The sequence below is a fragment of the Sphaeramia orbicularis genome, chromosome 24, assembly GCF_902148855.1.
Source record: "Sphaeramia orbicularis chromosome 24, fSphaOr1.1, whole genome shotgun sequence".
Lineage (NCBI taxonomy): Eukaryota > Metazoa > Chordata > Actinopteri > Kurtiformes > Apogonidae > Sphaeramia > Sphaeramia orbicularis.
The window spans coordinates 42,887,961-42,905,824 of NC_043979.1; the positions used below are offsets into that span (position 1 = coordinate 42,887,961).

General features: G+C 37.9%; 1 protein-coding gene across 8 annotated transcripts in view; it reads left to right on the forward strand.

Moving 5' to 3' along the window:
• Positions 1-17,864, forward strand: part of LOC115415464 (dystrobrevin beta-like) — a 44,047-nt gene that overhangs the window by 13,329 nt on the left and 12,854 nt on the right. For all 8 annotated transcript variants that reach the window (XM_030129046.1, XM_030129039.1, XM_030129043.1 and 5 more), the window contains 12 exons: positions 5,317-5,408; positions 5,584-5,664; positions 5,750-5,963; positions 6,066-6,151; positions 7,744-7,898; positions 8,243-8,342; positions 9,140-9,306; positions 10,945-11,069; positions 12,760-12,831; positions 14,666-14,743; positions 15,608-15,695; positions 15,906-15,985. In XM_030129046.1, coding sequence (XP_029984906.1) covers positions 5,318-5,408; positions 5,584-5,664; positions 5,750-5,963; positions 6,066-6,151; positions 7,744-7,898; positions 8,243-8,342; positions 9,140-9,306; positions 10,945-11,069; positions 12,760-12,831; positions 14,666-14,743; positions 15,608-15,695; positions 15,906-15,985 — 1,337 coding nt within the window. In that variant the 5' untranslated portion in view covers position 5,317. The remainder of the gene's footprint in view (positions 1-5,316; positions 5,409-5,583; positions 5,665-5,749; positions 5,964-6,065; positions 6,152-7,743; positions 7,899-8,242; positions 8,343-9,139; positions 9,307-10,944; positions 11,070-12,759; positions 12,832-14,665; positions 14,744-15,607; positions 15,696-15,905; positions 15,986-17,864) is intronic.

The window sequence follows — 17,864 nt, forward strand, 5'->3', positions numbered from 1 at the left end:
AGGAAAGCATCACTGTAATGTTCTGGTACTAACCAGAAGCAGATCACGAGCAGCTGAAAATAATAAATACAGCCTCTTTATCAATGTCACTAAGTGTCATTAAACCGCTGACTCAGAATTTGGCGTCACAGCAGTCCAATAAAAACAATAGAGAAGATGAGTTGCCAATACTTGTGCTGGAAAAAACGCCCCGCTATAATTCTTCATAAAACTTAACTCAGAATAGAAATCATCACAAAAGCTCACTCAGCTGCAGTTTAAGGAATGATGGATAATATTTTTTTCTGAGTTAGATTTTTTTGAGTTTGTAAAAGATTATTAGGGCTATTATGTAACATTAGAGTTGACAAGCCTTGGAAACACAAGTACCAGTAGAAGCTGAATACCTGTCCATTAGGTTGAATTGATGCTGAAGGTCATTGCATTCCTATTTCTTCACTTCCATCACTGTGTTAATGGAATGATGAGGCCACCCAGTACACTCTGACCCATATATTATATGACAGTATTTCCCTAGAGTTTGCAGCCTGTAGCATCTACACCTACTTACTCTCTTTGTCTGCCTGGGAATTTACGGTGGCCATGATTACAACTATAAAACATGAACTCGCCTTTATTCTCTGTGGTATTAAATTATTCTCTTACTTTATGTTTGTGGTTATGGTTATGATTGCTGATATAGTTGAGTTTTGCTGACTTTATACTTCACTTTATTAAATTGAATGCATGGCCCCATGGTGTTCAGAACTCCATCTGGAAGGTCAGGAGGGAAAGTGTGAATAATAACTTTATTATTTTATTACCTTCATAAGGGTTAGGGTTATTATAATCAAACTCACCCATGTAGAATAAACACTGCCATTTCAGCATCAAACTCCATTCTTTTCATTTAGAGCTGTGTCCAGTGGAGAAAACAACAGAATCCAGTACATGAGCAGCTTTTGTAGAACTTCAGAGCCCTATATTCTAAATACTCTGTTAATTTTAGGGATGTAACGATTACTGGTATAATGATAAATCACGGTAAAATTCCTGACGGTTAGTAATAGTGGAAGGCATGTGTTCTTTCTGTATCAGTTCTTAAATCTGTAAGACTAGATCTAGTCTTGAGCGCTGAATGTAAAGAAAAGTATTCTTGGTTCTTATGTACAATTTGTACAAAGTACAGTTACCTCTTATGGCCATAAGGTGCCATCTTCAATGCACATTTGTATTTTGATGTTTACATGTTAATATTTTAATGTTTCTGCCAACTGAAAGTACACTGTGCATGTTATTTTATTATTTTTTATTTATTTATTTTTTTCTGAATAAAATTTGGTTAAATTATTTCAATGTGTTTATAAGTACTTTTTGAACATTTTGAGCACATTTCAACAATACCGCGATAATAATAATCATGATAATTTTGGTCACAATAACCGTGATATAAAATTTTCATATCGTTACATCTCTAGTTAATATTAATGATAAAGTAGAAATACCACATATGACCACAGTCTATTTGAAATCTCACTAAAGTTACCTGTTGTCTCCTGCCATACTTTATATTATTATTAATTCCATTGTGGCTTTGCGGTTAAGGTGAGGTTGTATATTGTGCTTCTAGCCTGTCTTACACTGAAAATATGGTGACAAAGGCCTCAGCAAGGCTGTCACTGTAAGTGGAAAGCACAAAAATGTTGCACTTGCACTTGTCAAAAGCAGCAGCTGTGTGCATGTGTTGAGTGACTGAAAGGGAAATCAGTCAAACAGCTGTATAAAGATGTAAGAGACTGTAGCAGAGAGTGAAGCTGAATGGAGGAATCCTTCCTTTGTCTGAATGAAGCATGAAGTCTCCTGGGAAATCTTCAAATCCTTTCTGGAATGTGTGTGTGTGTGTGTGTGTGTGTGTGTGTGTGTGTGTGTGTGTGTGTGTGTGTGTGTGTGTGTGTGTTGGGGGTTGGCTTGTCACCACATTTGTACAAGGAATGCAAATATTTGTGATTGTGTGTGCGAGTCTGTGTGTGTCAGTTAGGAGTCAGGGTGGTATAACTGTTACCATGGTGACTCATATCCTCCGGTGGTTTTTCTGTCACCTGATGGCAGTTGACAGCTTGCTTTCTTTTTTTTGCGTCTTGTTTCTCTATCCCTGCCAGAGATTTAAGAATCATGTGTGTAAATTAGAGAGGGATCAATTAATTTGTTTAGCTGATTGATCAGCACCCAAGGGCAAGGACCTCGAAGCCACTATGCAAATATCTTAAAGCTGTAATACCTCTGATGACCACTAGATGATGCCCTAAATAGCACATAGACTTACAGCGAAGTTAATAATGGAACAAGTCCTCAGTCCAATGTCCTCATTATTTTTATTTAGTTTTATTTATTAGCCATCTTTAATTTTTCCTCCGTTAATCAGATTTCAGGTTGAATAGAAGCTCTGACATCTGCTGTGTCTGCCTTTTGATTGACAGGTGTGATTGACAGCTCACTTGACTATTTAACCAGACTTTTGAAGTTTTGTTCTATTTAATGAAACACATATTTTCCTGAAAGATAGTTCCACTGTAGTTGTAGTTAACAGGTTCCACTAAAAAGACTATGAAGTAATCTTGTTACACAGTGGCATTTTACTGAGTCAGTAATCGAACATTTGGCTTACTTGTAGTAACCAGCTTCAAAATGATCTTCAGAAACCAATGGGGACGTTACAGCTCCTCCATCTACTAATTACATCATACTGTCTGTTTTCATGCATGTATATTAGATGGACCACTTATTCTGTTTGGCTGATTAATCAACAATTTACAAACTATTCTTGCTTACAGAAGGTGAAACCAGTAGTGGTTGAAAGTTAATATTTTGGGTCCTCACTTAGAAATACTGACTTTTATGGAAAATGATACCCAAAAATGACAAATTGATCCCTTGCAGTTTTCTAATTGTTTTTAATTACAATTGGTTTGCTGTTAAATTCCACACTTATTGACTAATTACTTTGACTCTGATGGTCTGTCATTCCGATTCATGTATGACTTACAACTTTAATTTCAGGAAAGCATTACTTGTCAGTGTTGATGTTTTGGAGGAAGAGGTGGGGATCATATCAGCTGATTATAAAAATCCACTCTTAACTAATGTAAATGGAGTGTGTTGGTTTTTTTTTTGCTAATTTTAATTTTGTTATTATAATTGTGTCCATCCTCCATTAACAACAGCCAGCTTCCTCTCGAACAGTGAATTAATAGAATGATTCTTGTATTTAAGTGATTATACAGTAAAGAAAGTGCATATTATGTTCTGTGCTTGTAATTAGATCCTGCTTAATCCACATAATCCACTTGTTCTTTCTTTCTGCCTTCCTGTCTTTTCTTCTCTTACTTTCTTCTTTCTTTGTGTCCTTGTTAAGTTTGTAAATGCCAGTCTCCAGATCCGATTTCATCAGCTGCCCTTGTTAATGTGTTTATTTACCGAGCTCTCGCCTCATCCTCTTGTGGCCATGAATTTGAGCCTGCCCTGTTATGTGTGTTTGGCTTTATAAGGGTGTGTCAGTATTTGAAGTTACAGTTCAGTTACACTCTGCCGGATTTCTGCCAGCATCTTTGTGTGGTGTAAATGTAGAAGTATTTTGTTGATTTTTAGGGATCCCATCTAAATTTCAACTGAACTTTTTACTCAGTTTTTTCTACACCTTCTCAGGTGCTAGTTGCTAAAACAGAAATGTGCTCATTTAGCCACAACAGCCATCAAAGAAACATGGTTTATTCATGTACAATATAATGTCAAACCACAACATTACATAATGAACAGATTATATAACAGTATCAGTTCTACAGTGAAAGCTAACAACTCATCTTGAGTAAACTTTCTCAGAATTAAAATGAAAGGCTTTATACACTGTATAAAATCTTTTAAATAACAGGCCATTATCAAGATATACACATTGACAAGGTTTCCCCTACCATTATAAGGCCACTTTTGGTGCAAGGTTACAAACATTCTTATTGAATCAGTGTAGAAAGCATCACAACAAAACAAAATGAGAACAGGTGGGCTTACGTTCACTTCAGCAAGTTTTATTTGTAAGCTTTTTGGATGTTACTTATGTTTTTTTTTTTAAATCATTTTGTAAACATATATGATGATAAAAGTTGTCCAAAAGTATGCTAAGTCATATATGTCTTATTGAAAAGTATAATAGCCTAGATTATCAATCTATACACAGAGTCTCCTTAGGTTTCAGATAATCATTGTAGCAAGAATAAAACAAGAAAAACTCTGCTCACCAGTGTTGCTGTATTTTAATTTATTTTAGTCATGATGCTTTCAGAACAACTGCTCTTTGTCAGACCTCAACATGAACATTTACAGAGAAAATATCTTAAGCCCTATTTGCACATGACTAATATAACCTGTGGACCTTTCTAGTAATTCTGAAATGAACACACATACAGTATTTGTGTTTGTTTGCTGTTGTGAATTCACACAGGAGAATAAGTGTAGAACATGTATAGGAGCCATATTTTAGGAAACATAGCCCTAGCATACAGTAATACAAATATACACCAGCAAATTATGTAATTTGTATATTTCTTTTTGAAAAGTGTTACATTTTCTTGAACTTCAAGATTAACAACCAAGCACCTAAATCTTCCATAAACATAAAGAAAATACTAGAAGCCAAACAGTCTAGTTTGGCTTCTTGGAATAAGGGAGAATATATTCCATTGTGTGACTACACCTCAAAAATGACACAAGCCTTTTCATCTACAGTTTTATTTTAGTGATATTTAGTCATTTTAATGACCATGACATTTTTGTGTTCAGCCAAGACAATATGTCTCTACCAACACTGTTTTGCAAATACACTGTCATAGCGTCTAAGAACCAGTCAAACAACCCAGATAACTTTTACCACTGCTCCAGGACGGTAGTGGACGGTGCCAGATCTGTCAGCAGCACTGGGACAGGGATAACAAAGTGTGGAGATGGATGTGGATATGTGAAACTACAGAAACAGCACCTAAACCTTCTGAAAACCAAGGCAAAACCAAAAGCCTGCTTTGTATGTGTTCAGCCACAGAATACAGGCTTTTTGCACAGACTACATTGTGCAAAGGCTTTTTTTTCCCCCTTTTTTATAGGGAAACCTAATACAACAATCAGTAATGCAGAGGAACCTTCTTAGTGTCATAGGTTTTTGCAGCAACATAATGAACTTTTGACCTAAGTTATCTGGTTGTCCTTATAGCTTGTTTGATGTTATTTAAGCATTAATGTGCGTCATGAGGCTGTTAAGATGTGTAGTTTACCTGCTGTTTTGCGTTTTTGCAGGATGGTGATGGAGGAGGGGAGCCAGAGAGAGCGAGGGAGGGGGACCCTGGGGACAGCTGGAGCAGAAGGGAGACAGATCCTGATTGAGCTCGGTGAGTGACCTGAAGACAAATCAGAAAAACTTCCACGTAAGAGAGGAAAAAATGTCAGTTATGTAACTCTGTCCGGAGCAGTGTGACGAATCAAGCATTGTTGTGGTCTGAGTTTGAGGAAGTTGGTTATTATTTTCATTATTGCTACATCAGATTGTTGTTTTCTTTGTCACAGGGGAGCAGAACTTGGATGCCATTTGTCTGTCTACTTACCGAACAGCATGCAAACTGAGGTTTATACAGAAGAGATGCAACTGTGAGTCAGCTCTTTGACACCAATATGGAGGTTTTAGTCAAATGAGATGGCAGTTCATTAAAAGTTTTTGCTCTTCTTACTTCAGTGCATTTGATCGACATATATCACGTGATCGAGGCGGTGCGGGACGCTGGTCTTAATGCTGTGGAGCTGCACGCCGGCATCTCCGTGATCCGTTTGGAGAACCTGGTGTCCTCCCTGTTCAACCAGCTCGGCAAACGCCTGCCCACCACACACACCATTAACCCACGAGAAAGCACCGTCCTGCTGGTTGAGCTCATACTGGCTGCCGTTGACAGGTACAAACAGAGATGGAAAACTGTATTTTGTAAACTCCACCTTCTCAGATGCACAAAAAAAATGAGTAAAACATTCTACTTGGTGATCTGTCTATGTTCCAGTGATCCAGAAGGACGTCTGACTGTGCTCTCTGTGAAGGCCATGCTGTCCATGCTTTGTGGAGGAAAACTGATTGATAAACTTCGCTGTGAGTATCAGCTGAGAAGAGTCTGTCATAAATCATATAAAAGGGCATGGCCAGTGCCGAGAAATCAAGGATGAATGAGTGGACTTAAAGATAGAAGTGTAAAAGGAAGAGGCGTTAGCAGTGTGGTCACATAGTGGTTAACGCTTAAACCCACAGCCAGAAAGTTCTGTGTTGGATTGAGGTTTGAGTTGACCTGTTCTCTCTGCACTGGGTGGGTTTCCTTTGAGTCCCCTGCTTTCCCTCGCTATCAAAAACGGATATGTAAGGGTTAATTCTGCTGATGAAGGCATGGAGTTGGTCCCAGAGTGCCTTCAATGGCAGCTCGCTGCTCCTAATGTGCTACTGTCTATTTGCTAATGCTAGGCGCTATGTGTGATAGGATGGCTATAAAGCAGAGACAGGGATATTGATAAGAGTCAACATTAACTTTAAGAGATTGTTCGTAGTAATAGTACTAGAATGGCACTTTATTTTCATCAGTTTATTGCAGTTCACCCTTAATCTTGAATAAATTCCTTCAGAGCAAAAAGGAAAAAGAAAACATTATGACATGCATTTAGATCATACACGTCACAAAAGTGTAAGTAAAACGATTGCTCACATTCTATATGGCCAAAAATATTGGAATACATCACCGACAGCTTGTAAAACATTTTGTTCCTGTTCATTTTAAATGCACTATTGTCCCTAAAGTTGGAATAATTTTGTTTAAGACACATTCTGCTTTTTATCTGCAGTCACCTTTGACCAGATGCAGTAATTTCATACTGAGTTCCAGTTGCACTTTATATATCAAGAATAAATCATATTGTCACCACCACTTCATGTGAAGAGGCAAGAATGTTTTATTTCGACTTTATGGGCAATGGTGTATTATGATAAAAATGAAACATGTCAGTTGTTTTCAATAATCATCATGATAAATGTCAAAGTGAAAGGGCTGATTTTTCTTCTTGAGTGAGAACCGAAGACAAAACATTGTTACTGGCAGCTTAATATAACTATTTATGGTCAGAACTGATGTGGTGAGTAGCTTCTCCTTTCACAAACAACTCTCAGTTTGTTGAAGAAATGAAGATTGAATAATGCCAGGATTCATCAGGCCCAAAAGAAAGAGTGGTTCTTGAACATGAGACATCATTTTTACTTATGAATTGGCCGCCACAGAGTCCAGACCTGAACCACACTGAGAAGCTGTGAGATGTAATGGAGAAGATTTTACACAGCGGTCTGACTCTAACATTATCATTGCATGATCTGGGACAGAACTTAACAGAGATAAATGTTGTGTCATTTATTGTGCTACAGCAAATGTATCCTGTAGTCAAGGCTAAAGGTGATTTAAAGAAACATTGTGTGTAGGACTTTTTTTTGGCCAGGTTATGTATCTGCAAAGTTGTGTCAGACTGATTTCTTCTACGTATAGACATGTATATATGTTACGTATGTGCCACCTGGTGGAAAACACATGTCAATGCTGCTGTTTCCTCACATCACATTGCCTGTTAGTCACGCTATGGAGACATGAATCTGTTCAATGAATGAAACTGGAAATGAGATGAGATGTGACTGAAGCTGCCGTGTGTGTGCAGATGTGTTTTCTCAGGTGTCTGACTCCCATGGAGTGTTGGTACAGTCTAAGTTTGACAGTTTCCTGAGGGAGGCTCTCAAGCTGCCCACCGCTGTCCATGAAGGACCGTCCTTTGGCTACACCCACACCTTAGCACGATCGTGCTTCCCACAGCAGGTGAAACTATACACCTTATCTATGTTCTCTGGATTCAAACAGATTCCATGTATTCATTACCTCCGCCAAGGAGGTTATGTTTTTGCCAGGGTTTGTTTGTTTGTCTGTTTGTCTGTCCGTTAGTGTGCAACATAACTCAAAAAGCTATGGACAGATTTGGATGAAATTTTCAGGGTTTGTTGGAAATGGGATAAGGAAGAAATGATTAAATTTTGGTGGTGATCGGGGGTGGGGGGGCCCACGGGGGGGGGCCACTGATCAGCCTTGGCGGAGGTCTGCGCTCTCCGAGTGCTTCTAGTTAGTGAATGGTTTCTAATGTGTTTCTGCTGCTGTTGTTAATGTAGAAGAGGGTAATGCTCAACATGTTCCTGGACATTGTATCTGATCCTCCTCCGTGTCTGGTTTGGCTGCCACTGATGCATCGCATGGCCAGCGTGGAGCATGGTAAACACACAAACACACATGCAGACGCTGTAGACACACAATAAAATGGCACTCCTTTATTAAACTGTAAATTAGAAATATGGACAAAAATGTTACCATGATTAAAACTGATGTAAAAGATGCAACAAAACAGGATTTTGAAATGTTTTACTGTTTGTTAAATGTTCATATTCTGAAGACATCAAAACCAAAAATGACTTCCCTCCTGTTATTTTTATCTAACCGAATAAATAAGAACTCAGAAAGCATCGATCAAATAAAGAAAATTAACAAAATAAGGAAGACTGCTGGTGTGTTTTTTGTATTCTTACACCACTTGTAACATTTCAGAGCAACAAAATAAATAAAGTAACAAGACATAAACACATTGGTTTTATATGATTGTGTTAAAATTAACCCTAAAGACTAAAAATGATCACTTTAGAGAATTGTATCGCAATAATTATAGCTCTTGATCTCCAAGGACAATTATCACATTAAAGCATGAAAATGATATTTCACCATGATATGAAAGTATATATTACCTACCATCAATTGGTCTTTGTCAGTATGAAGGGAAAATAGGTAATATTTTATGATTTAATATGTTATTTGCCCCTATGGGTAGATTTGTTGGTATTCATTATATTGTAAATCAAACAGTAAACATCAGAAATATCTTTGTATCTTAAATGGTCTCAAAATCTGCATCCCATTTGTTATTTCTGAGCGTTTTCTTGCAGATTGTCACCAGTGTGTTGTGTGTGTTGTGTCTGACACTACATGTGACGGATTCTCTCTCCCTCTTCTGTTCTCAGTCTATCATCCCGTGTCCTGCTCCTATTGTCGTAGCAATGGTATGACAGGGTTCCGCTATCGCTGCCTCCGTTGTCGTGGTTACCAGCTCTGTCAGAACTGCTTCTGGCGTGGCAATGCCAGCGGGTCGCATAACAACCAGCATCAGATGAAGGAGCACTCGTCCTGGGTGAGTCGGAGTGTGATTACACTTCTCAGCACAACAGGGGTCTCTGTTGATGGAACTGTCCGACTACAGCTGGTAGAAGAGAATGATATGAACAGTATGGTAACTGCTTTTACTGTTTATTTACCAAACAAATATTTCTTCAAGTAATTAAAAGGGATCTCAGAGTTACTGTGGTCACGTCTTTTTATCTCCAAACCTATAGTTTTTACAGACAGAAACCTAAAAATGGGTAAAAATAAATAAATACATTGCATAGCAATCACATGCAGTTATACCCTGTCCACAGTAACACAGATATTTTTCTAAACAGATCAAATTCTGTCCACACGACCTTCATTTTACTAAAAATGGGTAATACTAGGCACTGCAAGTGCAGAGGCTTTCATCTGTCATGAAGGTGACGCAGCAACAAGTTCACTTGTAGACTCAGTTTACAAGTGTTGGTTGTGGACGTTTGCTCTTTACATGGTGTGGATTTGTCCATAACACCAGTCTGGTCCATCCTCCAAAGGTGTCAGTGCTGACCTTGATCTACCACAGGTCATACACTGATTTATACGCCTGGATTTGATGTTTCAGGTGTAGCTTCATTACCCAAACACACAAAAGCCATGAGGAAAATGGGATGTAATGCCAATGTCATCATTTTACAATCTAAACATATGTATACACACAAACCAGAATTTATCAAATCTTTATTTTTGTGACCTAAAATGGCGTTAACATGCAAGCATGTGTCCAAACATATCCAGTTTGCAAAGTATCTGCATTATTGTGGTCGGGGTATAAGTTATGTAGGTGGTAGCAGCACACACACTGTGCTGTAGTTAAATTCTATGGTTGCAAGACGGGGAAATATCTTCAAACCACTTTGACTATGTAATGGAGAACTAACATTTGATTGAAGACATCACTATGTTTAATTGGATTTTGTCTGGGACTAAACAAAATCATACAGAGCAGACTCAGCTTTAAAAAGCGCTCTCCATCAGAACACCATGAAAAAATGGTGTTCATCCCCCAGTTGAAGTCACCGATTTGTAGAATCTGAAGCTGCTGTGTTGTCATCACATGGCCCAACAGCTCATACACTTTATTTTGTTATTTGTAGTGTTCTCATCCAGTCATTTTCTGTTAATTAGGATGTATCAGTAGAAGCAGTAGCATAGTAATAAAATAACCATAATATTGTAGCCTGAAGCAAAAATGTTCTCAAACAAGAAATTATGTATTAATAGAAGAGAACTGTTCTTCAATTATTCATCTTCAAATCTTGGTATAATTTGCCTTATTAATGTTTCAGGATGACGTTCTACACTAGTGCAGCCCCTTAACCGTCTGACAGAATCCTCTTATTTTGGAAAAATCATCTTAATCATCCTCAGTAGACTCAGCGTTAGAAGACATTTTATTCTCCATTTCTGGGCTTCGCTTTACTGTTAGACCAAATCTCACAGTTACAGCTGCTGCCTCATGTAGCATGTGACATGACATGACATGTGTCAACTGGGCCATTAATTCATCTGCCAGGGATGCACATCTACTTCTGGCAACTCCATTTGTGTCCACAGTGCAGGCGATAAATACAGTAACAAAAGCTAGAAATTGAAAAGGTGTCGTTTTCATGTTTGTGTGCAGAAATCATCAGCGACAAAACTTGGTCGAGCCCTGAGCAGGACTCTGGGCTGCGTGTCATCCAGGGAAACCTCCCACCCGGTTTACCCAGAGGAACCCGAGAGGACCCTGAACCTTTCCAACATAGTGTAAGACGACAAAATATTCTATTGCACATACATGAACACTATGAAATACTACTGAATGACAAAGCAATTATGAAAAATATTTGAGTGATTTTAACCAAAGGCTAAAGCAAAAAAAACACATAGTACCTGATCAGAAATATAATTTTATTGTCATGTGTAAGTACAGGAATTTTGGGGAATTTGGGAATATTTAGCATGTATCTATCCTGTTGCTACCATATATAATCGCAGTGTTGATTATTCAGAAAAACAAACTTGCATTTGGTAAAAATGCAAGTGGTACAAAACTCAGCAAATTGAAACAAAGGTGAAGAAGACTGAATAAGAAACTAACGACCTTGGCAACAAAATGACGCATCTTAAAGTTGTAATACCGCCGATGGCCACTAGATGCTTATTAAACTTAAATTGAACTTCTGTCTTAAGTACTAAGTCAGTATTTTTTTCCAAGACTCATTTCTGGTCTCATTTACTTTATCACACTTCTGTAGCTCCACCCTGTTTGGCCAAATATGGTCACTTCCGACCCCAAAAACCCAGCATGGCTGTTTCTCCTTCTGACCAAAAATCTGGACTCTTCTTTGGAGAGTCCATATTCTTTTGCGCTGTATAGCCCAATGGAATATGCTGTTTACATGACACCTGTCAAATTCACAATATTATCATATTTAGAATAATAACAGAGTGTTTTATTGCATGTCACATACTTAGCGGCGCCCACAGAATACTGCCTTATCCAGATTTATAACAGTATTTTCATTTTTCAACAGCAAACAAGTTAAATAAAGAAGTCGTATTGAAATTTTTGTGAACAGTTTTGTCTCAAATGGTATCATGAGTCAACACACTTTATTGTCCATTTTCATTTAATTTAATTTAATTTAATTATTTCCCCTCTTCTACAAATCAGGCTATGATGAGGTTTATTATGAGTGCAAATAATCAGATTCCACACACAAAATCAATTTTCATGTTCTCACTTTTCTGATTTAGTTAAATTGCAGATTCTCTTTTATATATTTGCAGAGGCTGACATTGTATGCAGCTTTAACCAATACATTTTCGCTGAATTATCATATTCAGTTCCATCCAATCGTTGCTTCGTCAGTACAGCAGTAGTTCTATGTGGAATTTGAGTCTGTCAATGTGCCGAAGGTTGGTTTTCATTACAGAAAGTTAAATATTACACACCATGAAACATTGACTCTTAACATACTCAGACTCTACAGAATAGCCCTGTCCTCTGTTATCACTGGTAGAGTTATGTGTACACAAGAAGTTTGGATATTGTGGAAAAATAAAAAATAAAGCCCCACCTCTTGGGCTGCCCATTTTGGTGGCCCCGCCCCTTGTGGTAGACTCGAAAGTGTTTGATTTTCCAAACGACCGCATACCGGATCATTACAGACCTCTAAGCACCAGGTCTGAATTCAGGCCAGCACACAGGGGCTGCACTTAGCACAGATGTGAGTACATGAGGTGATTTGCTATTTCTTGTCTGAATTATTTCGGGGTTTTTTTTCTTTCATTCTTTCCCTCCGGTGACCTTTGCCCTGTCTGAATCGCATGAATGGACTCGAGTGTTTTGTGATCGGCAGACCTGTGTGTTTTAATCAATTAATGTTGTTATCACTGCTTTGTGTTTGCACTGCTGCTCATATGGACATTTTGTGTGTTTTTGTGTGTGTAGCCCTTCCCAGCCTATTGGAAACCCCAGCGAGGCCATGTTGCTGTCCTCAGCAGGACCCGAGTCAACCAGGAGGTATAGAGAGTTAAGTTTATTTTGTATCACTGTATGTTTAAAGTCGCTAATTTAGAGCTAAAACAGTAGTTACATGGATAATAAATACATCATTAAACCTGAACATACTGTTTCCTTTTCAAATTACACTTTTAAATGGTGTCTAATTTAATTTCTTGCTTAGATCTGAGGAAAAAATAGAGCTGTAGTGATCAATTGTCAGTGTTCAAATGAATCAAAAACAGTCTTTTAACTTTTACTGCATCTGTGAAAGAAAAATATCACCATTCTCTCATTCCAGCTTCTTAAATTTCATTTTTTTCTTCCTCTGTGACAGTAAACTGGATATTTTTTAAGTTTTGGGCTAAACAAGACATTTACTGGCGTTGACAATCAATGGATTAATCAAGAAAATAATCAATAGATAAATCAACAATTGACATAAATGTTAGTTGCAGTACTTTGTAGTAAACAGTGAACAGAGAAAAATGGCTAAATTGCAAAATCAAGCTTATTCCACTTAAGATCTTTCTTACTGAATAGTGTTTCTAAATGCAACCTGTTTGCTTCTTGTTATATATTAGATGTAAATGTGTTTGTGTTTTATCTTTAGTTATTTTGGTCAGAAAACAAAATCATGTATAACATTGAAAAAAACAAACAGATTTAATTTTTGACAGCATCACCAAGCTGGAGTGGAGATCCTTACAGTGGAAGTTTGATCTTACATTTACTTGTCATTTATTAATATGTGTTGATTAAAGACACCAGATTGAAGATTACTCAGATAATCAGAGATCAGACTAGATTTAGCAGCACATGTGCAGTGCTCTGCTCAGGAAGTAACACCACTGATCAGGCAAATTGAAGTCCTGGAAAAAACAGAGGAGAAGCATCAGCTGTAAAGATGTAGCAAGAGTAAGTAAAAAAAACAATATAAAGAGACAAAAATGCAGAAGATGTAACAGTACGAACATGTTGTAAAAGACATAACAAATCCAAAACACTTAAAACGTGTGAAAAATGTAACAATACAAAAACGATTTAAAGGACACAAAAGACAAGAATGATGTGAAAGATTTAACAAGATGAAAAGAATATAACGAGACAAAAAGATGCAACAAGATGAGAATTACATAACTAGGAAAAGCTTATTTAAATGTATATGTAACAAGATGAGAACAAAGGAAAATAAACGCAAAAACTAAAAAGAAAAAAATACAAAAGATGTAACAACACGAAAATGGTGCTGAGACGTAAAAAGACAAAAATGAAACTAACATGAAAACATCGAAGAAAATGCAAAAGACGAAAAAGTAATAAGATGAAGAGACAAAAGAAGAACAACATAACCAGTAAAAAAGTCATGTAACCTAACAGAAATGTTGCAAAAGATGCAAAAACTTGTTAATGTATAAAAAAGATGTAAAAAGATCAAATTCATATATTTAATTCAACATTACTGTAACGATGGAAGATGTGAAGAGGTTCTTTCTTGCATATTTTTCTGGTCTCGAGCTGAAAGGCTTTGGTAACCCCCGATATGCATTATGATTCATGATGGTTTCCAGTTTCATTGAGTTGTTTTGAATATTTATGAATCAGAGACAATGATTAGAAATCAGTGTGGGACTTGATTGACAGTACCTGGAAAGTCTGATACATGTTAATAAACGCCTTTGGCAGAATATGTAAAATAACATCAATCTAAAGAGTAAGCATGAAGATATTTACAGTGAAGCACATAAACATGCAGAATATCTTCTACAACCACTGAAGACACGGCTGTCAGTGTGAATAAAGCTGCTGAAGTTGTGAGATGTGAATGTCATCAGTGTGTTTTTCTGTGACGCAGCCTGGCAGCAGCTCAGCGCATGAACGAGGAACACGCTCTGATCGCTGCTTATGTGAATCGCCTCCAGGGCAGCCCACGGTGAGATTCTGTGTTTACAAGTGCTTACGTTTATGGGATTATGTTACTATATGAATCACATTTAACAGTTAATACTTGAAAATAACCTAAATGATCTTCTGTTAGTCTGAAATTTAAGGACCAAAAATGTGCAAAAAGCAAAATATCTTGTATACTCCTGTACAAGTTCTATAGGTTTTTGCACACTGAAGCTCTAAAGTTCAACTAAATCTAAAATGGACTGTAATTGTCTGTTTCAACAACCAAAACTAACCACTTGTAAAACCTAGAAAACACATCCCTCCTTCTCTCTGAATCATTCACTGAGGATAAACCACCCTTTTTCTTAATGTTAAAGGGGATATTCATAGATTTTAAATAGATTAAATTTGGCTCAGGTGCTCATTTTAAGGGCATTCTAGGGTCAGATCTGAACCAGACCACACATTGAAGACAGAGAAAGCATGTAAGGGTTGATTTACTTTGGTTAAATAAGTTAGAGAAAATATTTTAAAAACAAACCTTTTGCTGTGCGTCTTCATTTGTCCAATCAAGTATAATTTACACCAACAGACATTTGAATATCATGTCTCCAGCATCCACTTAATTTAGTCGTGGGACAGACTGTTAACAACATTTCAGTGTCAGGCGGCTGCTGATCTGTGTCTATTAAACACACGGTCTGCACAACAAGTTGTGAAACATCTCATCAAACCAAGGTTTAGGAAGGAAAAATAAAAACATAAATACCGTCTGTCGAGTTTACTGAAAATGTTAAGATTTAAGCTACTATGAGTGAGGATTTGTCATATTTGGTCATACTGAATTGTTACCCATTTTCCTGTGACAGGTTGGTGAAGGTTCTTTTGCTTTTTTTGCTTTCAGGAGTGTGGATAGTCCAAGCAGACAAGATGAGGAGCATAAACTGATCGCCCGTTACACCTCCCGACTGGCTGAAACAGACGGGGCAGGAGTGAGTGGATAAGACCTTTTTCTGTTCATTGCATATAAGGCTGCATAGTTGGTAGAATTGTAATGAAATGAGGCCAGACTTTTTCTGATCTTGGTCCATTCATGACGGAATTGATCAGATGTAAGGACTCTGGTCTGTTCTACAAAGGAAGTGACGACCAAGGATCCTTGAGACTGAGAAACAAATTGTGACACTTTCTATGTTTTCCAGGTAATACCAAACCGAAGCATTAATTTTGACGTGAACAAACAGAAGAGGGAGCTGATTGCTCAGCTGGAGAGCAAAAACAGGTATGAAAGTTCAAACTGTTCCTTTATTTAGATGAATTTGGCTGAGAGTGGTTTTCTTCCCCTCATTTACTGCTTACTATATAATAATAAACCCTCAATTTGCTTCATAAACCAGTCAACTATGGAATCATGGAAGGTTTCATATCGCTAAAATGTGCTGAACTGCATTATGGGATTTCTGTCAGGAAGTAGTGGCCATGAAACCATCATTACTTTTCACAGTGCATCATACGACACTGTTTTAAACAATATTTTTATACTACTAATATGAAAGCATACAGAAAAAGAAACACCAATAAAAAAATACACAAGGAAAAAGGGGAAAAAATGATAGTAACCAAACACAATAAAAAAATCAAAGAAAGAACCAGGCATACATTACAGGACAATAAAACTGTTGCCTCACTATCACACTATTAACACTTTCAGTGCCATGGGCCGATTAAATCGGCTTTACGAAAACAACCTGTAAAGTGCCACGGGCCGATCAGATCGGCTTTGGAGAACACGCCATATTTGTGTACAAACAAACCATCCACCCCCATTTCTTTCTCACATTTCGATGACGTTCTTTCTGTGTCCCCCTTTTGAGACCAAGCAGACGGGAATTTGAGGTCACACGACCGAATAATATTTTTATATCTTTTTAATGTTTCTTATTCTCCGGTGTTTCATCAGAGGGAGCCCTCCATGCCGGGGGGCGGCTGTGGACTCCGGGGGCTGTGGCGCCTTCTCTCACTGGGGTCCGCTCCTTTCTGGTGGGTGGGGGTCCCATTTGGCCCTCTCCCACTAGTTGGGATGCGGGGCTGTGTTGCTGGTGCCTGGTCGCCGGGGTCGGCGGCTGCCTCCTGGTGCGGACAGCTCCCTGAGACAGCGCCTTCTAAATTGATGTTTTACTTTTACTTGTACATTTTTGTTCTGGTCTACCCGTGCTCAGTCAGTCTTCTTAAGTATGTGTGAGCTTGTGGGTTTGCATGTATATGTGTGTGTGTGTGTGTGTGTGTGTGTGTGCGGGTGAGTGGTTGGGTGTGGGTGGGGGGCGGTACTGATTTTTAAACTGATATGTAAAGCATTTTGTGCTACAGTTTTTAATGTATGAAAAGTGCTATATAAATAAAGATTATTATTATTATTATTATTATTATTATGAATTGTGCAAATTACGATCAATAATGAATCGGCTGCGTCCGGTGCGTTTTGAATCTAATTAGCAATCGGTCGGATGTTACCGAGCGGTTTCCTGCAGGATTCTTCAAATATTATAAAAACGACGCGAAATACTGAAAAACGGCCAAATTCTGTGGCACTTTTAAGGCTTATTAGCCCCTTAACTGTCTGGCACTTAAAGAGTTAATACAGACATGTAAATGGTGTATAAATGGTATAAATGCACTATAACATGGTGACCTCAGTAAATCATGGACCACAGTGAGTGATTTCCCTCACAGACGTCGTCATTTATTCCACATCCTACAGGACTGTCTCTGGCCCTGTTCAGACCTGTCCTGGCAAATCTGATCACATGTGGACGGCTCTAAAGCCAGGCCCTATCAAATCCAGTCACGGTCTGGGATGCACACCATATATACCCATAGTTTCAACAGCCTGAACACAAAGATCTTTGATGTCATGTAGTGAAAGTCCAACATATACTAGTTGTACTTCATTTATGTGGTGCTGAATGAGAGCAGCGGAAAGACGTCAGACGCAGAATATTAGAATAAATCAGACTTTGATCACACTGGAGCTGTGGATCAGCCGGGTTAGAGCTGTTCACTTGAGGTCGGATGTTTCAGGATGTGGGTCTAAATCTTCAATCTTAAATTTTTCTTTTTACAGCTTTGCTCTTGCAGCTCCAAGCCCCAGACTCATTAAAATT